At 37.8% G+C, this 24822-nt stretch overlaps 1 protein-coding gene across 3 annotated transcripts in view; it reads left to right on the top strand.

Annotated features, from left to right (window-relative positions):
* Window positions 1–24822, top strand: part of FOCAD (focadhesin) — a 232601-nt gene that overhangs the window by 171744 nt on the left and 36035 nt on the right. For all 3 annotated transcript variants that reach the window (XM_040963884.1, XM_040963886.1, XM_040963883.1), the window contains 5 exons: window positions 3521–3565; window positions 11080–11188; window positions 15895–16011; window positions 18370–18608; window positions 21619–21708. In XM_040963884.1, coding sequence (XP_040819818.1) covers window positions 3521–3565; window positions 11080–11188; window positions 15895–16011; window positions 18370–18608; window positions 21619–21708 — 600 coding nt within the window. The remainder of the gene's footprint in view (window positions 1–3520; window positions 3566–11079; window positions 11189–15894; window positions 16012–18369; window positions 18609–21618; window positions 21709–24822) is intronic.

The raw sequence follows: 24822 nt of genomic DNA, 5'->3' as shown, positions 1-24822 counted from the left end.
AAGTCTGGCACATTAAAACCAACTAAAATTATTACATGAGTTGCGAAGAACACCTGGTCAGATTATTTTCATAGCTGCCTAAATATAAGTAAAGTACCCAGAATCTACATGACTTTATCTGCAGTTCCAGATTTACTCTAATCCTAACTAAATGTTAGTTGATTTAGATTTTTATATACTACAAGTATGCATATGCAGAAAAGCAGAAATTTGTTTATATGTGTGTTTAATTCAATAAATTATACATTCTAAGTAAAAAAGCAACGTTTCAGTATAAAACTTTATTATAATTGTATTTAAGATTAGAGATGAGGAATTTTGCTCTCATTGCCTGTTTGTTATTTTCTTTTGCGTTGCATTTTAGTTTTATATTCTGCAAGTTAGAATTTGATAGTAGTGGTGTACTTGCTACACTCACTGATTTATGCATATAGAGCAAGACCTATGAATATATATATATATATATATATGCTGGGTGAAACTCATGGAAGGTACATGAGAGTATTAAGGAGTTAGTTCCCAAATCTACTTAAGAATAACATGGGGCCTGGCACAATGGCCCAACTGGCTAAGCTTCCCCTTGTAAGAAGCAGGATCCCATATGGGCAGGTACTGGTTCATGTCTTGGCTGCTCCACTTCCATCCAACTTCTGCTTATGGCCTGGGGAAGCAGCAGAGGATGGTCCAAAGTCTTGGGACACTACACTGGCACTGGAGACCTAGAGGAGACTCCTGGATCCTGGCTTCAGATGAGTTCAGCTGCAGCCATTGTAGCTACTTGGGGAGTGGGCCAGAGAACAGAAGATCTTTCCCTTTCTCCCCATATCTTTGTAAATCTCCCCTCCAAATAAAAAGAATAACACAGAACTAGAACATTTAGTTTAACTTGCAATACTGATAAACTATGTTCATGAGAACTTTTCAGCATCTTCACTTCACTGAAGTTATCTCAAATCTGTTATCCTTTTATTAATTACTTTGCAAACAAATTATTATGTTTAATATATCAGGCACTATTTTTTTAAAAGATTAATTTTTGGAGCCAGGGCTGTGATAAAGCCACTGCCTATGTTGCCTGTGACACTGGCATCTCACATAGACACTGATTCAAACCCCGGCTGCTTCCCTTCAGTTCAGCTCCCTGATAATGTGCCTGGGAAAGCAGCAGAGCATAACCCACCTGCTTGGATCCCTGCAGCCACTTGGGAGATCTGGAAGAAGCTCAGGGCTTCAGAATGGCGCAGCTCCATCTGTTGTGGCTGTTAAGGGAATAAGCCAGGAAGACGTCTCTCTCTGAATGGTAGCTTTTGAATAAATATACATATGTATTTTAAAAGAATAATATGTGTTGTTCAAAGCTTTAATTGAAAGGCTATTTTTTTTTTATTTGAAGAACAGGTACAAACAGATGAGGTGAGACAGACAGTGTTCTATCCACTTATTCACTCTCCATATGGCCACAATTGCCTGGTTTTGAACAGATTGAAGCAAGGACCATGGAGCTCCTTTCAGTTTTCCGGCATGGCTGTTGGAGCACAAGGACTTGGGCCATCTTGTATTGCTTTCTGAAGCATATTAAGAGGGAACTGGATTAGAAGTAGAGCACCAAGGACTCAAACCCCGTGAGGGAATCTGGCATTTCAAGTGCATGCTTAGCTTGCTACATCACAATGCCTGCCCCATGGCAGGAACTGTTGACTGTAGAGAGGAACAGCAGTGCATAAAATCCTATCTTTGTCTTGAACAAGATTATGCTTGAGTGAATGGAAATAGATGGTAAGAAAATTAATGGAATATTACCGGTTTTGAATAGCAGAAGAAAAATAAGTTAGGGTAAAGGATAAAGAATAGTTGATGAAGGCAGGATGGATAAGAAACACCTATTTTACAATACAGCATTGAAAATAGACCTGAAGTGATGGAGTGAGTGAAGTTGCTATCTAGAGAGGAATATTCCAGGAAGAGGTGACATCAAACTGAAAAGCCCTGGAATATACTTGGCAAGGGAGTGCAGGTTGCATGGAGATAGCAAGGAATGGGTAGAGGGACTTGAGCATAAAATTCCAAGAGACTTGTGGAGAATCTTTGTAGATATGAAACAACGAAGCTGACTCGTGATTTATAAGGATCATTCCTGTTGCTGTGTTAAAAATATTCCCTCGGAAACATGGTTAGGGTACACTGATGGTAATTCAGGCAAGAGAGGATAGTGTTTTGGGTTACCGGGTCAACAATAGGAGTATTGAGAAGTAAATAGATTTTGAGTCTATTCCAAAAGTGGACCTAGAGATTTTAAAGGATAGTAAGTTAAATGAAGAATATGTCAAGGATAACCTGAAGATTTTTGATTCTTAATAACTAAATTATAAGATTCCCATTTGCTGGAAAGCAGGGCTATGTAAGATGGGAATCAGATTTGGGGATTTGCTAGTCCTGAAATGCCTGAATGGACTTTCAATGGGAGATGCCAACTGGGTCATTGACTAAATGAGTGTGCAGTGGGGAGAGTTCAGCAATGGAGGGGAAACTTTTGAATCATAAGTGTATCTGGCATGTGAGATCATCATGCAGCATGCAGTCATGTAAAAAGGAAAGAGAACTTTTTATAGTGTTGAACATGAATGGGAAACCAGTAAAACTGGTAGAAAATTAGTGATCAGTAATTTAGAAAGAGGACTGGAAGTAGAATTGTAAAAGCTAAAGAAAGTGCTCTAAGAAATGAGGGTTCTGCCATGACACCTCAAAGGATAAGGAATGGGAGTTGGGAATTAAATGTCGCACCTTTGAGGTACCTGTACCTCCCCCCTCAGTTAGGGTCGCCTCTCTTCCCATTTCTACAAATGATCTGAGGAATAGGAAAGTGAAATTCTCTTACAACAAAAGCCCTTACCTTTCACTTTAAAATGTTTATTCATAATGTTGTTAATACATATTTTTCTTTTTTGTTCTGAGTTTGTTTCTGTCAATGATGGTGAGTTTTCTAGTCTCATTTTGCCTAAAATAATTGTGAAGGTATGCCTAGGTATGTACTTGTTGTGATACACAATTATCTAGGGCATTCTGATTTCATCATTTATCTTCGATTCCCAGTATATAGAAGTGGCTACTTCAAAAATTTTACTGAAAAATAGAATTAAATAATGAGCTTATTTTGAACAAAAATAGTTGACATTTACATATAAGTTTTTATAATACACATTATGTTAAATTTTTGAAAACTCCTTCAATACATCATTTCACAGTTTTTATAACAAAGTAAGCTTTTTAAAATTCTATTATCCATAAACTTTTAAAATATTCTTTTAGAGTAAAACAATGAGTTTCTTCCATCTATTTACAACTCATGATGTTAATATAATTATTCAAATAAAAGAAAGGCATTACAGATTATTATAAAAATGCTACATATGCAATAATAAGATCTAAAGGCAATGTTAGAGGTTCTTATTAATTGAGAAATAAGAAAGAAAAATTGAGTCCTCACTTTAAGCTCATTTCTTTTTTTCCTCCTTTATCACAGGGTCAGAGACATGTTGACTGATGAGATCACCAAGACAGCTGCAAAGTAAGACCCATTTATTTCTTCAACCAAATTTTTTCATAAATGTTTTTCTCTCCGTGATAGGTATGTAGTTTCTTCTGATAGGGGACTTCAGTTATATAGTGCTTATCAACTATTTTTAAAAAGTGAGTTGCTACCCTTTCTTACATTGTGCTTTTTTTGAAAATAACAAAGAAAGTGGATAAATGTACGACTTCCACATTAATATTCACTGAGGTTGAGTTCTTGTACTTTAAGACTAATTTAGTTCAAGGGAAAAACAAAAGAGAAATAAATCCTTGCTAAAGTGAATTATGTGGGTTCTATAAATAGATTATTAAATCTCACTCTAAAGTGGCAAATACATCAAAGTAATACTTTTTTCATGCCTTTAATGTAATGGGTTCAATGTATTCAAAATTTTGATTTTAAGGACTGGCATATGTTGTAGTGGTTCAAGCTGTTCCCTGCAATGACATCCCACATGTGTCCCATAGATGCACATTTAGCTCTGAGGACTTCATATGTATTGTTACTGAATGCCTGTATCATCTATAAATATTTTATTACAGAATAGTTTATCCTTACTTTGTTATAGAATATTGTGTCTAAATAAGTTTTGTCTGAAAAGCAAAGACAAAGCTACCTTAGCGTTAGCTAAACAATTTGTTATTCTTAAAACCAGGGATTGGAAACTCCATCCAGGCTTCCCATGTGGATGGCAGGCACCCAAATACTTGAACTATCACCTGCTGCCACCCGGGATGCACATTAGCAGGAAAATGGAAGAGGAAATAGAACTGGGACTTGAACCCAGACACTCCAGTCCAGTATTGACTGAACTGGAGGCAAAATACCCACACTTACCAGTAATGCCTTGAGTAGGCACTTAATTGTAAAGTTGATCTCAGTGTATGACCACATTAGTGAAAGGGAAAATCCTCTTTTGAGAGAGGCACTGATACGTAAGTATATATTTATCTGAAGACTTGTGACAAAATGAAAACCAGAGTACAGAGAAGCTTTAACAAGGGCCTCCTTGCTAACTGCTTTTGCTGCAGGTGAATTGCAGGCACAGTGGAAAAGAGCTCAGCTGTATATTGAAGGGAAGGGGGTATATAGGAAGCAGTGGGCCTGCCTGTGACCTTTGCCTTTTGTAATTTGTTCTATTATGCAGTCTGCTTATATCCTGTTAGAAACAGTGCTTTGGCATTTGCAGCAGAAAGCTTGAATGCTGAAGAAACTAGCTGCTTTTTGTTAAACAAAGCAAAACACTGTAATTTTGTCTCTCTAGTTGTTTTTGCAATTCCCATTCAAAAAAAAATTATGTCAACACACGATTCATTTTCAGATTTGTGAAGTGAGTGTCACTTTGTGATTAATACCCAAGGAGAGTATGCTCACATGCATTGTGTGGGGAAAAATAATGTATAATCTTATGGTGTTACCTTTTTATCAGAAATTTCAACATATCTTATAGCCCCTATCTTTTAAACCAATCCTGGCAGTGTAAGGCTGCAAGTGAGCAGGAGATTTTATGGTCCACAGGCTGACACTATAGTGATGCAGCAGAGGTAAAAGAATCACTCTGCTGCCCCTCACCCGCTCCCCGTTTCCTTCAGCACTGCCAACCTAGCTTTCTGGTCCTTTAACCGTGGCTGCCACTGGCTGGTCTGGGCAGGGCAAGGCTTGTTTTTTTGCAGAGCCATAAGTGAAATGCAGGAAGTGAAATATGAATCCACGGATTAAACTGATTTACTCATTTGAAAGCTTTTTTCAAGCATTGAGCAAAGGTCTCAGGGTGAATCGGAGATAAAACCTGAGCATTGAACAAAATTTATTTTCATTGTTACTAATTAAATAGGATTGAATCAGAAGGTAAAAATTCCTAAAGGATTAGGTCACTTACTAATATGCAATACTCGGTCCCCAAGAAAGCACCTTTGTGGAGCATCCTTTCTTGTGCTTTTTAATTAGGTTAATGACATCAGTTTGTTGCAAAGGACAATTTAATTAAAATGTTAGTGGTGTTTCCACGATAAATACTGTAGTGATGCTGACATCTTATTATGCAAATTAGCCACTGCTGTTTGAGTGGTAGGGGTCGCTGTTTGAGTAACATGGTGATGTTTTTGCTGAACTAGCTGTAGATTTTTCAGCTGGCCAGCTCCTCCTTGGATTTCTTTCACTAAATATCTAATGAATGACTTCTTCTCCTAAGTCATTGTGCTGGATATATAGAGAATGTGAGGATGATCAGGAGCTATTCACAGTCCCTTTGTGAAAAATATAGCTCGGTCTAAGGATGTATTATGTAGACTGCACCAATTTTTTCTGTTTGAAGATTTATGTTCAAATACATATTCAGACTGCAGCCAAAGGCCTAATTGCCAGCAACTTTAAATCTATTCCTCTTTATTTTTCAATAATGGTTATTACATAAGTGTGACAAACCCTGTGAAACTTTTGAAATAGAATAATTTGGAGCTCTAATTTCAAACTGAGGCTAAATTATCTTTCAGAATTCTAGAGCAAAAAAGATACTTTCTGTGTCATTTAATATTCTTGATTTAGAAGATTTGATGAGCTGTTTCTGGTGACCATAAAAATGTTTTCTGCAAGAGGATAAAAGCTACAGATCTAATTTTCAGATCACTGAGGATTTAAAACTATGTGCACTTTTTAGCTCTAACCTTTGGATTTCCTTGGCATTTTGTAGCAGGACATGCTTCAGGATATTCAAAAAGAAGGATATAATATTAAAAATAAAATTTAGGTATTGGTATTGTGGCATAGTGTGTAAATCTACCACCAGGAACATTGACATCCCATATGGATGCTGGTTTCAGTCTCAGCTGCCCCAGTTCCTATCCAGCTGTTTGCTAATGGCCTGGAAAAAAAGCACACGAGGTGTTTCAAGTACTTTGTCTCCCACTACTATGAGAGAAACTCAGATGAAGCTTGTGACTCCTGGCTTGACCTGGCTCAGCCCTGGCCATTCCAGTGATCTGGCGAATGAACCAGTGGGCGCAAAATCTCTTCTTCTGTTTAAATCCTTAACTAACTATCTAACTAACTAACTAACTAAATAAATAAATAAATAAATAAATAAATGTTAAATTATATGAATACTTATTTACTGGGTCTGGCATGGTGTCCTAATGGCTAAAATCCTCCTCACCTTGCATGCACCAGGATCCTGGCTTCAAATCATCTCAGCTCCGGCCATTGCAGCCTCTTACGGAATGAATCAACCAATGGAAGATCTTCCTCTCTGTTTTGCCTTCTCTCTGTAAATCTGACTTTCCAGTAAGAATGAATCTTTAAATTAAAAAAAAATTATTTATTGCTTTGAAAAGCCAAATTACAGAGAGAAAAAGAGAGAAAGAGAATGAGAATGAATGCTTCCATCTGCTGGTTCACACTCCAAATGGCTGCGCTGACCATGGCCAGAAGCTTCATCTAGCTCTCCTGGATTGGTGCAGAAGTCCAAGCACTTTGGCTGTCTTTCGCAGCTTTTTCAGGTGTGTTATCAGGGAACTGGATTAGAAATGGAACAGCTGAAATTTGAACTGGCTCCTGTATGGAATGCCAATATCGCAGGCAGTAGTATAACTTGCTCTGCCACAACTGTTGCCACTGATTTATTTTTGTTAAATGAGTTTGTTATTAGCATACATAGGAATGCTCAGATCCTATCTTGTTCTGGGTATTTTATTATTACATATATGTGAGTTCAGTAGTAGCACTCGTTGCAAAATCTAAGTTGGAGTTATCTGCTTATCTCCTGCCTTCCTTTTCATTCTCCCCCGCCACATACTCCAGTATAAATATTGACATCTTATTAATCACTGGCAGTCTTCACAAAAGTGTGAACTGAGGAAATGTGAATGAAATGACTGAGTTTGCAGAGCAGGCCTTCATTGATCTGAATAAATCACCAAGGTGGGAGGGAAGGGTAGGTAGATACATGAAGGGATTTGATAATGGTAACCCCTTAGTACCATTCTAGCTAAAAAGCAAAATAGCAAGATTACTGTAAACAGTAACCTTGGACATCTACTGAAATACCTATTCATTTGCAATCATGGATTGGATCTGGAGGTATTAAGCTTAAATGGGGACAAATCGTCTTCTTCGATTTCCTCATTCCTCCCCCCCCCTTTTTTTTAATTTTCAGTTTTATTTTCCATATTGTTTACACAGTTGAGAGGGAGCCATACTCATCTGGGCCTCCGACTAAGCTGAGAAGGGTTAAGGCATACAGGAATATGGGTGGCGGAAAATGTTTCAGTTTATTTTTTCTCCTGTGTCCCTGCTGTCACACTAGATTGGCACCCAAGGATGGGGACGGGGAGCAGTCATTTGATGAATACCTGATTTGGGAGTGTTTTGAGGGTGTTATTTCAGTGTTTTTGATAGTTCTGGGATTTAATTGGCTTTGCTGCACCAGAGTTGAGAAAATCTTTAGAAGCTCTATTGACTGAATAAGTTCACCTTAGTGCGTCCACATTTCCAGGCACTTGCTGTAAAGCTTGGCCAGGACAGTGGTCCAACCTGTTCTGCTTTCCATCCTCCGATGAGACACTGGATATCTTCTGCTGGCCTAGATGAGCTGGCCATCATGTCCCCAGTGAGCATCTGGGCATTCTGTCCACTGTACAGGCATCAGCAACTGAGGAGGCCTGGTCCCATTTAATCCACTCCAAAGTTGAACCACTTACCTTTTTATTGTCCCTGTGGCTAGAGTCTCTGAGTCCAGCAATCTAGTTGGGGAATCTCCAAAGAAATCTTACCAAGGGTTATCACAGACTTGACTCTTAATGTGTGCCAGTTAGTGTAGGGTCAGATTTGGTATATCACCTGTACCAGCCAACACATCTACCTGGTCAATTCCACCCAGCCACAACTCGTGCGAACCCAGTGGGTGCTGTGAACTAGTCCAGCCCTGCTCACAATAGGCCCAGTTTTCATGCACATAAGTGGGTGCCATGGCCTAGTCATGAAGACTCTCCAACAACCCCAACCAGGCCTGACCCCAATGCTGGCTTTTGGATGTATTGGCATGTGCTTCAACCTAGCCCTGCATTTATTGCATCCCATCAAACTCATGCATACCATTGGATACTGCAACTTACTTAGCTCACCCTACCCTGACCCCAGATCTGGCTCACACATATGCTGATACATGCTGCAGCCCAGCCCACCCCCATCCTGGCCTGCTCTGCCCTGCCCCCTACTAGGACTGTTCCCAGCCCCAGATCTCACATGTGCTGGTATTTTTCCTGCATGGGCATGGCCTGACCTCAGTCCTGGCCTTTGTACATGCCAGTGGGCACTACAGCTTGCAAGTACCTGGTCTCCTCCCAGTTTCAGCTTATTCGAGTCTCAGGTAAGTTAGTTGGTTGAGCTTGGCTCAGCCCTTCACCACCCCCAGCTCCCTGTGCAAACCAGTAGCCACTGCAGTACTACAGAGATGAGCCTACTAGTCCCCTACAGAATCTGCGCCTAGATCTGGTTCTCTCACATTCTGAGGATTCTGTGACCTAGCCCAATATGGCCTACCTCCTGCCACAACATTCTTGGGTGGGGATATTGCAGCCTAGCCCACCCACGCATGACTTCAAATCTCAGCTTTTCTGTGTGCCTATGCAGCAGGAAAGGTTATGTAGCCCAGCCAAGTTTTCCCATGTGGGTGAGTGTCTTGGACTGATGCAGACATGCCCTCGAGTTTTCCCCCTCTAAAGTGCCGTGTCTCAGTTACCCTGCCTATTTATGAGTACAGTAGCCTGGTCCTTGGAAGCCCCCAGAAGTCACTTCTCACTTGTCAAACATGCCAATAGTGGCCCCTACTTCCACATGTCTCAAATTCCATTCTCTAGACAATCTGCAGTCTGCGCTGCTGCTGGTGACATGCAGCATGCATCAGGAAGAGGCAGTTGTGGCATGTCTTAGCCAGGAGTCCCCCGCCTTCTGTTGCTGTATATCACATGCTGGTGAACAGAATTCCCTACATATCTTTAAAAAGGCAGCGATGCTGGCACAGTGGTATACCTAACACAGATTTGGCATTAACAAGGACCAGGTTGCCCACCAGCTATTGGCTGCTTTTCTTGCAGCAGTGTAACACTTGCCTAGAGTAACAAGGCAGCCTACGTAGTTGCCTAAAATTGGTGCTTCCTCATCCCTTTTGTCTGTTCGGGTCCTGCAATGGGGTAAGCTGGAAGGGGTCTTGGATATACACATTTAAATCATGTTCTATTCTCATAGCCAAGTTCTGGAAACCCTGTTGTTATTGGAGCCTGTGAGTTATAGGAGAGAACTAAAGTTCAGTGGTGTGGGTGCGCTGTTGCTGCCCAAGTTCTGTTTTGACAGAATTGACAAATCATCAGATTTTCATCATTGTCTTATTGGACATTTTCTTGTATAAGCTCAGCTTGGTATTATGTAGTAATGGTAAACATATGCTTTCAAGTGATTAATTTATGAAATAGATTGAATTTTCTTTGTGCTAAATCCTGAAAACAAAGGATAAGATTCTTTTTGTCACTGTTACAAAACTACACTTTAGGGCCTCGTGAGGCAACCTGGTAGCTAAAGTTCTCACCTTGCACACGCCAGATTCCCATATGAGTACCAGTTCCTTTCCAGTGTACCTGCTTCCCATCCACCTCCCTGCTTGTGACCTGAGAAAGCAATGAAGGATGACCCAAAGCCTTGGGACCCTGCACCTGCGTGGGAGACCCAGAAGAAACTTCTGGCTCCTGGCTCCTGGCTCCTGGCTTCAAATTGGTTTAGCTTCAGCTGTTGCTGCCACTTGGAGAATGAATTAACGGACAGATCTTCCTCTCTGTCTCTCCTCCTCTCTGTATATTTGACTTTTCAATAAAAATAAATAAATCCTTAAAAAAGAAAACAAAACTATACTTTGGATAATATAAAGTAGTCTTTTTAATTTTGCATTTTGTGTGAGCTCTCTGATTTTGCAAACTTGCTTCAAGAATGCTGGTTTTGACATACTGAACGAGGAGTGCAATAATTACTGTGGAAGGCTGCTCTGTGTCAGGTTTCAAGTAGACTAGGCTGTGCAAAGGGATTCCTGAGAAGCTGTGTCCATGCACTAATGCTTGGCAGAAGTCAGAGGCTACTCTGTTTTCCTGGGCCTAGTCAGGCAACTGTCCTGAGTTATGTTTTTGAACAGGTTTCTTAAATTTAGGTCAGCCAAAAATGACATAGAAAAAGATAGTTTATGTAGTACAATGTTCTATAAAGAGATAAAGATGTTAAGGAGAAGCAGCTTCGCTATGAGCTTGGATTTTTAATTTATAGAAAGTTGCAATGACTGAATTGCTAGGAAGAGTTAAAGTCAGCACTGGTGTAGGAAGAACAAAAACTTTGAAATCTGGGAGCCAAAAGACCTGTGTTGATGAGGCTGTCATGGAACGGAGGTGCTTTTTGATGTCATGAGTCTTCTTCTCAATTAATATCACAGAACCTCATCTTGAATTTTTTTTTTCCTTTTTGTGTTTTTGAAACAGAGAAAGTCCGGTGGTGAAAGGCAACGCACTATTAGCCTTGAGCAGCCTCGCTGTTGTCGTATCTAAGCATGAAGCCAGTCTTTCCTCAGATTCTGATGGGACCTTGGAGGTGAGTAAGCGTGACACAAACCAGTTTGGGTTTGATTTTATGTCTTTACGTTTGACCCTGCATTCGCAAGTTTAGATTCTGTGATTTTTTGTAGCACCAAGTTATCCTGCCTGTTTCTTCCTTGACTTCTTTGATGTTTTTCTGTTTCGCTTTCTCCTTCACAATTAGGTGGTCATTTCCATTTGAAGGTGTCAATTTTATGCCGTAGTGGTTGTCTTTTTGTGACTGCATCATTGGTAACAAATCTTGGAAGGTTAACTAGATTTATTATAAGTTAACAGTGCCGTCAGAAATGATAAATAAGCAGTGTTTACAGACTAAAACTAAAAACTAGTATTTTGCATTTTAATTGTATATGTCAATGACAAAGTGCCTATTCATTTTTGCAAGGCATTTATTTCTTAATTAAACATGTGGCAAGCTTGCCAAAGTTAATTTCCAGTATGTTTTCTCAGATAATACATTTCTGTCAAAATAAAAAGGCATAGTTTTATTTGTGTTTTAAGCTCCATTACGTGGTAGCTATCACTGTCTTGAGACAATATAGCCTACAGTTAAAAAACAGACTTTGGAATAGGAGAGACCTATGTTTACATCTTATTGCTTCCGCTTTGTAAATCTATGGTCCATTTCCTCTTTCAGAACCTGTTGTCTTATCTGTATAATAGGGATGATGATGCTTGCTAGATACTATATGTGTAAAGATTAAATCAACTAAATATATATAAAGCAAGACTGCCACTAGGCACTAAACTCTCAATTTTAGTAACCATTGTTGTCAGGGTCAGCATCCTCTTCTTCGTTATCCCATGGTGTTCAGCCTGGTTTGTGCTGAAGGAGTACCTCAAAGTTCCTCTGTACTCTTTTTTTTCATGGTAGACATTTTTAAAACTGGAAAAAATATGGCATCTGGAAGTTCATGGACTTGAAGGCAAATCTTAAAAACTGGATTTTGGGAAAAACAGGAACCAAGGTGTCTTGGGAAGTCGAGGTAGCAGTTACTTAGGAAACGTCCCTGGAGACTGCGTCACGGGGAACTCAGTCATCTCCAGGTGTTTACTGTCCTTGTGCTGATCAGTTAAAATTCATAATTTTAAGTGAGTAGAATTCAGTAGGTCACTTCATTGAGTGTTTAACCAAACTTTGAATAATCAAGAAACAAGTAATTCCCTAGAGGGTGCAATTGCTAGTAACCAATAGGTACTGTGTGGCAAAAAAATAAGTGTCTGTTACCTGTAGAAAGAGAGCCAAAGGCAATGAATAACATGCATGAGTATTTAACTGTAAACTCAATATTTTATTTTAATGAAAAGAAAGATGAAATTATTTAGAGGTAAATGTTACATTTTCTTAAAATAACCAGGATTACTTTAGCAGAGCAACATGCTAAGTAAAATTGCAATCTGAACATTTAATGTCTCTTTCTATGATCCTATCATTTTAGTTTCTATGCGGAATTACCAGTTTTACAGCTTATTTAACTCAATAATAACTTGAAATCTAGTTAAGTTTGAGTTCCAAGTTATCTTATTTTTCTTTGCCCCTACCACCCTGTACACAAACATTATACCCTGAAGGTGGATTTTGTTTTTATTCCTGATGACTTTGTCTTTGGCTATTTCTCAGTGCAAACTCCAGACTTCATTGTTTTATTCAAGTTGAAATTTTCAAAATTCATTAAATTTACATATGGCCAGCAACTAAAGATCTTTAAGTGAAGGCCTTATTTGTTTTAAAAATTCCAAGAATATATTCAGCACTGAATTGTCCTTTATTTTTTTGTACTATTAGTACATGAGTCAGTGATTATTATATTAGTGATCATGAATAATTTTTGTCTATTTTTATTTTAAAAACATTTATTAATGCAGAGAGATATAGTTCATGAGTTTAATTTCATAGGCACAATTCTAAGATTACTGTACTCACCTCTCTTCCTCTCTCCCTTCCTCAGTCCATTGCTTGCTTTCTTTTTTCCTTCAAGTTTTACGAAAACATGATTTCTGTCTACTCTGTAATCACAAGTTTAATGCCTCACTAACCACAAAATTGAACAAGTGAAAAGTCAAAAGACCAGAGTTCCACAAGGACTGAAAACAGAGAATAAACAGTGTCCCAAAGCATCAGTCAAAGCACAAGCTATCTGGTTAATTTCTGTACATTTTTTGGATTTTGTATTAAATACCACATATTAGATAAATTATTTCGGGGGGAGTGACTTATTTCACAAAGTTAATGGTTTTCTGTTGCATTCATTTTCTTTTTTGTAAACGACATAGTTTTTCATTGTTTATAGGCTGCATAGTATTCTTCTGTGTGTGTGTGTGTGTGTGTAAGACTGTGTATGTGTATCTCCTGTATTTTATTTATCCTGTCATCAGTATATGGATATCTGAGTTGATTCCAGGTTGATGCTATATCTTAAACTGTTGTGATGAGCTGCAATACACATAGGGATATAAATAACTCATATGCTGACTTAATTTCATTTGGGTAAATTCCTGGGACTGGAATCAGTGTGTCATGTGGTAGTTCTATTTTCAGATTGCTGAGGGATTTCCATATTGTTTTACATAATGATTGTACCAATTACATACCCATTGCAGTGAATTAAAATACCTTTCCCTATAGCAACCTTGTAAGGTTTTATTACTTCTTGATTTTTTGGATGATAGCCATTCTAACTAGGGTAAGATGATACTTCTTGATTATTGTTTTCTTTTGCATTTTTTCTGGACAGCTGGTGATCCTGAGTATTTTCATGTGTCTGTTGGCTATCTGCATTTCATCCTTTGAAAATGCCTGTTCATGACCTTTTGCCCATTTCTTAACTGATTGCTTTGCTGTGATAGTTTTATGAGCTCCGTTTAGATCCTGGATAGTAAGCCTTTAGCAGTTGTTTAGTTAGTAAAGATATTTCTTCAATTCTGATGGTTGCCTTTTCACTTTGTTGAGTGTATACTTTGCAGTGTAAAAGCATCTTAGCTTGATGTAACCTCATTTGTCTATTTTTTTCTAATATTGCCTGTGTTTGGCAGGGGGCGGGGAGAGATCTTTTCCTTAAGGCTTTGCCTCTACTCATTTCTTGAAGAGTTTCCCCAGTGTTTCCTCTAGTAGTTTGATAGTGTCAGGTCATAGATTTAGATCCTTTATTCTAATATACAAATTGACTCTTGCTTCATACTTCTACACATGTAGAACCAATTTTCTTAACACCATTTGGTGAAGAAACTGTCCTTTCTCCAGGGAGTAGATTTCATCTTGTTTTACAAATATTGTTGGTTATAGGTGAATAAATTATTTTTTGGAATTTCTTTCCTGCTGCATGGATATATATGTTGAATTTTTGAGCCAGTATCAGGCTGTTTTGATAGCTATCCTATAAATATGTCTTGAAATCTAATATTGTTTTGCATCTGGATTGTTGGGTTGTTTTAGTATTGCTTTAGGTATTTGAAGTTTTTCTGTTTCCGTGTAAGTTAGAATTTTTTTCTGGGTATGAAAAAAATGTCCTTGCTGTTTTGATTGAGATTGTATTGAATCTGTAAATTGTTTTGGATAGCATGGGTATTTTGATGATATTAATTCTTCCAATTCATGAATATGTAAAGTTTTTCCATTTTCAATGTCTTTTTCTGGTTCTTTCCTTAGCATTTTGTGATTTTCTTTATAGAGATCTTTCACATCCTTGGTTAAATTTATTTGATGTCATTTCAGTGGTTTTTTGTTTGTTTGTTTTGTTATTTGTTTTTGTACCAATTGTGCAAGAGATTCACCTTGCAAGTTGTTTGTCATCCATGGTGTTTGTATGTTCAAAAGCTGTTAATTTTGTTACATTGATTTTATACTCTGTAACATAAAATCTCTCCATGAGTTCCAATAGTCTCTTAGTGAAATCTTTTGGTTCCTCTGTATTTAAAAGCACGTTATCTGCAAGCAGGAATACATTTACTTCCTCGTTTCCAATTTGTATCTCTTTCATTTTGTGTGTGTATGTGTGTGTTTGTTGGGGAAAGCATCTAAAGGCTCTGGCTATAACTTCTAGAACTGTATTTAATAGCACTGAGAGAAGTGGGCATCCTTGTCTGGCTCCAGGTCTTAGTGAACTTATGACTGATTTTTATAATTGAGTTCTCATATTAATGTGTTTATATGCTTTTATTATATTTTTTATATTTTTAAAACATCTATATTTTGCTACCTAATTTATATAGCAGATTGGTGAATGTTGTCGTGATTCTTGAGTAATAACTATAAAAATGATAGCACTATAGTGACAAAAATGCTAGATATGTTGGTCAAAAAGTTGTGGGTTTATTGCCTCCTACATGAAATGATAAACCACATGTTTGAGAAATTGATTAATTGGTATGGTGTTTATTTGAACTTCCTCATTAGGCTCATTATAATTTAGTGAACACAAGTGAGTCTCAAGGGCACTTGATATGTTTTCTTTTGCAACCCTTGACCTCTCACTTCTGCTAATTCTTACATAAAAGGTAAAATTATTTTTCTGTTAAGAAACAGGTGAGATTGTGTATCTGCTAAATACTTATTTATCTCATGTAGCCAAGGCAGATGAAATTTTCTTTTCGGTAGTAGCACAACAGTATTTAATTCAGAGGAGGATTGCATCCTGGGTCTAGAAATACTGTTAAGGTTTGTTTGCCTTTTAACATTATCATTCCATTGTTCTTCCTCCACAGGTCCAGCCTCATTTCCTTTCAATGAAAGAGTGGGTTTCCATGGTGCTTGATACTCTCCTGGTCATTGTGGATAACCATTATCAACCCAGAGGACAACTTTTATCCTGGTTTTATTACGTAAGTGTAAGAAATTAAAAATGATCAGAGAACTCAAGGATCGACTCTTGTGACATCAGTTCTTTATGTGAAATTTGCAATACAGTACGATGGTTCTCAGTCCTGGTAATATATTACAGCTATCCAGCTCTTTCTGTGCTTTTGTGTCTGTGTTTATGTTTCCTAAAGAAATGTTTATGTGTAGGCTCCACCCCTAATTTAATTACTCTGGGATTGGCCTGTGGCATCAGCATTTTGAATACTTTCAAGGTGATCTAAATGGAAAATCAGGAACCAGGACTGCAATTACAGAAGAATAAGTATTGATTAAAATGTGGGGACCTTAGGTTTGTAGTCCTGTGTTTTTAAATGTAAGAGTATATGAACCTGGGCAGTTAGTTCACTTGATCTCTTTGGAATTTTTTGTCCTTATTTATAAAACAAGAAGACTGACAGTATCCTATTTAGTGATCATCAATCTAGCTATATTTCTAATATGCTTTACTACTAGTGGTTTTACACTTTATACCTTACCAACTTTCTGAAAGATAATCAGAAGCAAATTATATATGTTACTTAAAAATGTCTTGAAATGATGGATTATCCTGTGTACATATTTTCCATCTTTATGTTTATTTGCTAAGATTGGAAACAAAATGAAAGCACTTTTCTTTTCAGTTTTCCCTTTATTGGTTGTAGAGCTTGCCTGCTTCTGTATTTGTGTGGAATTATTTTTGTTTTGCCCTCTCACTGTCCATTGCTTAGGGAATTATAGGAATCATGGGATAGTCAGCTGAGTCATAGAGGATTATCGCTGATTTGGATAAAAATATAGCCCCAATCCTGAACTGTTGCTAAGATCATGAATTTAGCCTGAAACAGATTGCCTATGGTCTTCTCTGTACACTTTGTATGCTTCCATCCTGTCCCTGGCAAGACGTGGTATGTATTCGTTTGGGGCTTGGGATCTGGAGCTACGTTTTTAACCAACTTGAGGATAAATTGAATTACCAGGTAATGTAGAATTGAATCAAAGGGAGGTTTTGTTCAAAGAAGTAATTTGTGATAGCTTGCTTTCTGAAAAACAGTATTGTTGCTTCTTTAGTGATGGAAGATTATTTGTTTAGAAGCTTATGTAGAAGTCTTGCATGCCTGTATAGCTCAAATAATCACCAGAATAGAACATTGTATGCAATTCTTTATAATGCTGCTTAGTTCTTGCAAACTCATAAAAAATATCTGTCTAGCAGGGAGCTCAGGGTTGCCCCTTACCTTTGTGAAAGCTGCATTATTATACTTTTCATTTTAAAGACTCACTTCCCTTTCTTCCCGAGTCCTAGCATCTGGTTCATTTTGAATAATATAGTCGTTTGAATAGTGTTACATTAACATAAGGCATAACTTAGTACATGTTTGATTTTTATACTTTAAGTACTAAAGATTAGGTAATAAATGGGCATGGAATTAAAAACATATTTTAATGTGTTTAATGAAGGAGGCAGTTTGACTGTTGTGTATCTGAAAACCAAAAATGAGTGATAGGAATGATAAATAGGCTTTCTTCCTCACTTGAGATGCATTTATAAATGCAGCTGATGCTGGTTGAGCTCTGTAACATGGGATTCTTGACTGACTAACCTGTTCACGTTCAGTTTTCCTGTCATTTTGTTGAGGCTGTTATTTTTTATTTTACATAATTACATATAGAAAGGAGTATATAGAACTCTCCGTTTCATTTTGTGTAACTGTATATTGCTCTGTAACCAGAAGCTTTTAGAATCTCAACTTCTTTTTTAATTAAGAGGAATTAACTCCCTGTAGGAAATAATCCAACTCCTGGGAAGTGTTCCCACCAAAAACTTTGGGAGGTGTGCCAGTGGATTCCTGTGCTAAACTTACATGTGTTTATCTACATGAAGACTCAAAGAGTTTTCCTCTAAATTTCCTTTTTTTTTTTTCTTTCCCCTCTGGGAAATACTTGGCTTTCTGGGCATTTAAAATGCAGCTTGATGGTTTGTCCAAGCTAAGATAGCTCTCTTTTGAATTTACCCCCCCACACACACACGTATGTGCATTTTAGGAACACTGAAATTATTTCAGGCTTTATAGTGAAAAATGTATGAGCATGAGGCAGAAGAAACTCAAAATTTTGTTTTCCATTCAGATATAAAATGACGGTAACTGTTGAATAGTAAGTTATCACATTTATCAGTAAAAAGATCTAGACAAACGCCATTGGATTTTTCAAAGTTTGTGTTTTGATTGGCAGGGGTGAATCCAAGGCAAACCTTCATGATATGATGCTTTCGTGATAGATACGCTTTCTTCGTGTTTTAAACAGAACGCTAACCCCTGTTTCCTTTCTTTGACTTGTCCTAGAAATCCTATTCTGGTGAAAACACTGCCAGTGCCATTGCCCGTTCTGCCGCCGCCACGGCTTTGTCGCTGCTTGTGCCAGTTATCATTCTCTCTTGCAAGGAGAAGGTGGAGGAAATCCTGAACATGTTGACTGCCAGGTTACCTGGGAAACCAAGTACCGATGAGTCTCAAGCCGTGCAGATCCATATGGGCCTTGCTTTGGGGATGTTTCTCTCTCGCTTGTGTGAGGAGAAACTCAGGTACAGTTTATTCAGTTTATGAAAATATACCTGCTTTTCCTCGTTGGGACTTACCACTCATACGTACACACACCTAAATACTGTGTCTGAGTGATATGTGGTTGCTAAACTTATGGTAGTCAGGTTGATTCTTTATTCTTCTTTATGGGTGAATTTATTTGTCTAGAATGCCATTGTATAGATATTGCTGTGTTTTAAGGGCTGCTAATATCAAAGTGATCCTTGAAAATCATCTCATTTTGTTATGAAAGCCCCAGCTTTGTGTGCATAATAAACACAAGCAAAGGTCTAATCGGACAGTGCTATGAGTCAAGAAAATCTCCTTTTTAATGGTTTATATAGAACAAAGGTAATTGATAATCCTTTATTGATACACCGTAAAATCTAGTGAAACAATTGGTGTGTTGCTTATGCCTGGGGGGTGTTAGGAATCACAGAATTACCTGAGAACTCTGTGTACTCAGGTTTAAATCTTTGCTTTTATCCTGTGCCCTGGCTCTGTGTTTTATAATCCTCAGAGAGTCTTAATCTGTGCATATTATATAGTTGTGTGGTTTATTCAGTTTCACTGCTCATTTTTTCACTTCTTTAACTTGGATGGAACTAATGGAGTTTCAAAGACCCAGGTGGAAAATTCCACTGACTTGAGAAAGTTTACTTGGCATCAATCTATTTCAGTTTTGTGGTTTATCCTATTTACTCTTTATTTTATAGTAAATCTTACATTTTTTTTTTTATGTCTCTAGATTGCTTATAGTAACTCAACATGAATGTTTGATTATCATGAACATTTTGATGCCAGTGACTTAAATTTAGCCCAGTTTTCCAGTGCTGGAAACAGCATAGGAGAGATAGGAGAATATAAGGTTAGATTTCTTTAAATTTCCGGAGTTGAGAGAAATTAGCTGTGCAACTGCAAGAACCCACATTACATGCATAAACTGGCTGGTATGCTGTATGTGGATTTCATTTTAAAACCAGTGGCTAAGTTTTACTTTTAATATACCTACTTTTGCACAAATACCAGTATGAAATTTCTGTAAGAATCACTATTGGTCTGGGGAATACTGTATTTTAGATGATTATTTTCAGCTCTTGAATACACCTCTCAGATGATTGGGGTAATTGACTTCATGAACCGACGGTCTCATTTCTGCAGTGGTATATACAGGCCTCATTCTGGACATGAATAAATGCCTGCCCTTCGCCTGCCAACTGTTACATATCTTATGTATTTGTGTAACTGAGCACAAAGTATTTTTAAAGATTTAAAACTTGAAATTGATTTTTCCTCCTTTGCTACTGTGCCACAAATGGCAGTCTCTGCACCATCTGTGTTCATGCTCCTTTCTTCAGTATCTTTTCAAGCAACATGTTTTGCAACTAAAAATGAGCTGTGGCAATTTAATTCTCAGCAGCTCATTTCCCCCATCCTGTCTCTGGCTCCCTTCTTCATTAGCTTAGGATGGGATGCTGGTTTTAGAGCTGACAAGAACGCAGTTGTAGTTAATTGAATCTTTTACCTGAAGGAACCTCCGCTCATTCTCCCCCAGTACTTGTTCTTGATTTCTAGTTTGCCTTTCACCCCTGCTTATCTATTTCTCTTTGCACTTGCTAGAATCCCTGCTCAGAAACTCTTCCCTGAGCTGAGCATCCCTAGATTAACCGCCAGCTTTAGCTTTGCCCTAATGCTCCTGTGTTTGATAGCACACCTCCACCTTATTAGGCCTGTATATTACTGTAGTCACTTGTGTATTTAGTCATGACATCTGCCTCCTCATCTTCTTGGACCAAACATATCTGACATCTGGATGTTTGACAGGGTAATGACGGTGGTATCAGACAAGGGCATCTGATTATCAGTAACATCAAAAAGTGGCCAGGATAGACCCCTTAGGTACAAGAAACCTATTTCAGAAAGAATAAAAAATGCCTTCTAGTTGAGAAATGGGACAACCAATCCTGTTTTTTATTTTGGGGGAGGGAGGCTAAAATTTATGAAAATGTCTCTTGAATTTAAGTACCAACCAGAATATCTTCTGAAAAATACATTAGTCTAAAGCTTCCTGTATCTGTCATAACCCCCAGAGGATACAAGTATGATTTCTTCAGTATTTCTTGAGATATTTTTCTTTTTAGAGTACCTTTATTAGGACTTATTTAAATCAGTTGAATCTGTGTATACATGCCTGCACATGTGTATAGTGTGTGTGTGTGTGTGTGTGTGTGTGTGTGTGTCTTTTATTGCCAAATATACCTTCACCTTGAGTGAAGTCCCCTGTAGTGGTGGTTTAGAAGACATTATTTGAAGAATCGGCTACCTGCTTGGCATTCTGGGCACTGCCTTTCCAGTGGGGTCCTGCCAGATGTAGCAGCCTGACTGAGCACTGAGATGTAGGCACACCACAGCTCTGCCAGTCTGGTCTGGTTCTCACTGTGACAGTAATATAGACCACATCAAGTACTATGTAAAAATACACAAACAGTTGGGGCTCTTTTCCTCCTTTAAAAAATGTAAATTAAAGAAAGGTTTTTAACCTCTGAATTGAAATGTGAGATCAGAAGTGACTGTCTTTGCAAGAAAGTAGCTTGGGATGATTACTGATTAATTGGTAATTAATTAAAATAATATTAGCTTAATCAGTTAATAACTGTTCAAAAGAAGATCATTAACATTCCTAGAAATATTTATTTGGAATTATTATTTTGGTTTTATCTTTCAGTGATTTAAAGTCAGAGTGTATGAGAAAAGTCAAAATAGCAGTTGTACGGTTTACTGTATTGGATGGTTGTTGTATAGAATTCCAAATATTGAACAATTTATCTGACCCAGTTTTCTAGTATTAAATAGGCACATAACCATCACTGGTAGTATTATTGCTTTTTAAGATCAAAGAGATGCTCTAAAGTGAAGTATGTTTAGAAATTCTTATTGAATATTTTGGATAGTTGAATGAGTTTAAATAGTTGACTTCTTCCTCTCTTGCCTCCCCGCCCAATGTTTATCCAGTGATGTGTCTGGTCAACAGATGAATCTCCTCCTGATGAAGTCTCTGGATGCCCTGGAGAATTGCTGCTTTGACACTAGTCTTGAATACAAGTATGTTGTTTCCATCTCCTTTCTCGTAGATGCGTAAAGATTGGTTTCCGCCCTGCCAGAAAACTTAAGTATTGTGGTAAAGTATTTGATCTTGAATTCCTTTGCACAGAGTCTAGTAATAATCCAACAGAACCCAAAGCCTACTTGCCCTGCATACGGAGCAACAGGGATTCTATTGTGGATTACTCTTTATATTATTAAGACTTCAGTTTTCATCTTGTACTCATCCTATAAAGCATATGTCTGGGCATCTGGATGCATGACTTAACCTTTTAAATTTTCTGTTGAAACTACTTGATTTTATTGGGCAGAGAGAGCTTTGGACTGGTGTTCTTTGTCTTCTAGTAAAATAGAGGACTAGACACTCGCACTGGGCCCTCAGTGTTGTTTTGAGTTCAGGTATCCACTGTAGATGAGTAGTGACTGAGAATGCATACCATGCTGATAAGGTGTGATTACCGAAGTTCTGTCTGTGGTTTCATATTCAGCTATCCATAGCCACAAAACTGGCTAAATATGCATTGGTGTCTCTTGTAATTAAATTCTTGTCATAAGCTAAATATGAATATGTCAGGAATCATCACTTTGGTTTACAGATTTAAAAACATTAGTCTGAAGAAACGTTCATGGTCACAGACTAGGTATGTGTCAGGGCTCGGTCATCTCACCGCAAGGGCAATTTTCTTGTTTGTGTACAATAACATACTGGATACATTTCATTAGGAAAATAAGCAATTTAATGCCTCAAGTGTGATATCTGTTGTTTCTTCCCCCCCCCCAGCACTTAAGTATTATCCAACATTAAATACACACACACACACTTAAGTATTATCCAACATTAAATACACACACACACTTAAGTATTATCCAACATTACACACACACACACGTTTTCTGTTCTTTTAGACTTGGCTGAGGCCAGGCTGCCTGCCTCATGATGTGGTCTCATGATATTACAGTAGTCTAAGGAAGTCTTTGCTGAAATACAGTAATGAAAACGTTACTAGAAGGTGGCTAATAGACTCGGGAGTATGCTAGCTGAAGTGATAGAATTCACCCAGAACAAATTCCTCACGCTTCCTTGGTTTAATGGACTTGTCCCTGCTGAGAACACTGAGCACCTGGGCTGGGGCCAGTGATTGTGGACGCATCAGTAGCGTTGTGCTGCCATCTAGTGGTGGGTCCTCATTGTACCGCTGCAATCCTCACAGGTTTAAGTGGTCAATGACCTGAGCTTTGGTTAATTACTATTGAGCTTTACCAAACATGATAACATTTGTACAGCGCTTTGTAAAGGGCAAAGCACTATACAAATGTTAACTGTTATTAGATCTAATTATTACATGGACTTGTTCTTAATCTGCAGGATTGATTACAAAAAAAACAGGGAATTCAAGTTTCATTTCTGATTAATTTCAAGAAAACATATCATTATATTTCAGTTCATACAGCAGCACACATATCAGAAATACACAGCGTTTTAAGTCTTAAGATTTCTTTTTATGGCAGATGTTTTAATATAAGTACTCTGATAGGGGATTCAAAGTAATCAAATCAATAATCAGTCAATTATGTTCAATTAATATCAATTGATGATGTAATAAAAATAATTCTGAAATTCAAATTATATTATTAACCTACTGATGAAAAATGTATGTCAACATTTCGGAAGTGCAATTTTATATCTACTACTAGCACATGTTTTTATTTCTTCTGTCAGACACACCAACATTTAACTGTGTTTTGGTTTGAATGGCTAGAAAGGTTTTAAAACAGTCTCTCTTGCAGTTGTTGGTATAGAGCTGTCAGATGTAAGAAAAGCCTGAGCGAAACCAGTGAATAGCAGTACTGAACCAAGCACTCAGTGCAACATCCAAGAGAATATAGAAGATTTGGCAGTCAGAAGGCAGTGTCAGAAATAAAGCAAAATAGTTAGATTTTATATTCTCATATTAAAATGTCAAATTATTGGTGTTATGAAGATAAATAGAATCATTGGTGAATCCTAGCCAGGCCAAATGATTAAAATTAGCTCTGGTAATTTTTGGACAGGTGAGGTCTAGAAAGTGAGAAATATTCTTCTAGGTGTTTGTACTTATGTATCTTGTGATGATAAAGGAGGAGTTTCCGCCTAGGTGACAGTTGTTAGTTCCCAGGAGAGCCCTAAAAGCAATATCTACACTCATCATATTGGAGAAAAATGAACTCGGCTTGCATATTCTCTGGAAAGAAACCTTTTCCGCATGAATTCAGCATCTCTCTTTCTTCAAAATTCAGTTTCCATGACTCTTCGATGTCACGTTCATAGGAGGTGGAAGAGGTAGAACAGATATCGGCTCACTCCCCCTGTGTCTGCTGCAGCCCAGACTGGGTTGGATCCAAGATGGGAGCCAAAAGTGAACTCAGTCCAGGGCTGCGATACAGGTGACAGGAGCCAAGTACTCAAGCCAGCGTCTGGTGCCTGAAAGTGTCTGCTTTAGGCAGAATCTGGAGTTAAGAGGCAAAAATGGAGCTTGAACTCAGAGACTCTCACGTGCAACTCAGACACCTTAATCGTGTCTCAATTGCTAGGATAAATGATTACCCTTAAGTGAAAAAATTTAAGAAAGTTTAAAGTGGAGAGAAATCTAGACAAAAAAACTGGATATTTAATACCCAAGACTAGTTGTAGGCAACACCTACGAGCTTTAAATCCTGTAGTTTTCTGAGAAGTATGAAGCAATCTTTGACCAAACCACCTGGGACAGGAATCAGTTCTTTGTCCAGCATATCCACACTATATATTCTGCATGCTTTTTAGTTTTGTGGTGGCCCACTTGATGATTAGATCAACTGTTATGGTATTACAATGCTCGTGTTCACATAATTCTTATGTGTTGATGGCCACAACCTGTGATTGTAGTGGCCACTCCTCCTCCTACTTCTCCTCATCTTACTTCTACTTCTCTTTTTCTTTTCTATATCTCTGCACCTTTCAATAAATTTTCAATATTACTCGTCAGTTTTTCATCATTCAGCAAATAGTGATGACTGGATTCTTGTATATGTATTAAGCAGTGTGCTAGGTGGCGCTGATATCATAGCCAGTGAAAAGATACCCATGTTCTTGGAGCT

Source organism: Ochotona curzoniae, unplaced genomic scaffold, assembly GCF_017591425.1.
Source record: "Ochotona curzoniae isolate NIBS_2020 unplaced genomic scaffold, NIBS_Ocur_1.0 scaffold_3208, whole genome shotgun sequence".
Lineage (NCBI taxonomy): Eukaryota > Metazoa > Chordata > Mammalia > Lagomorpha > Ochotonidae > Ochotona > Ochotona curzoniae.
Note: the sequence above shows the minus strand (reverse complement) of the source record. Positions and strands in the feature narration are given on the sequence as shown.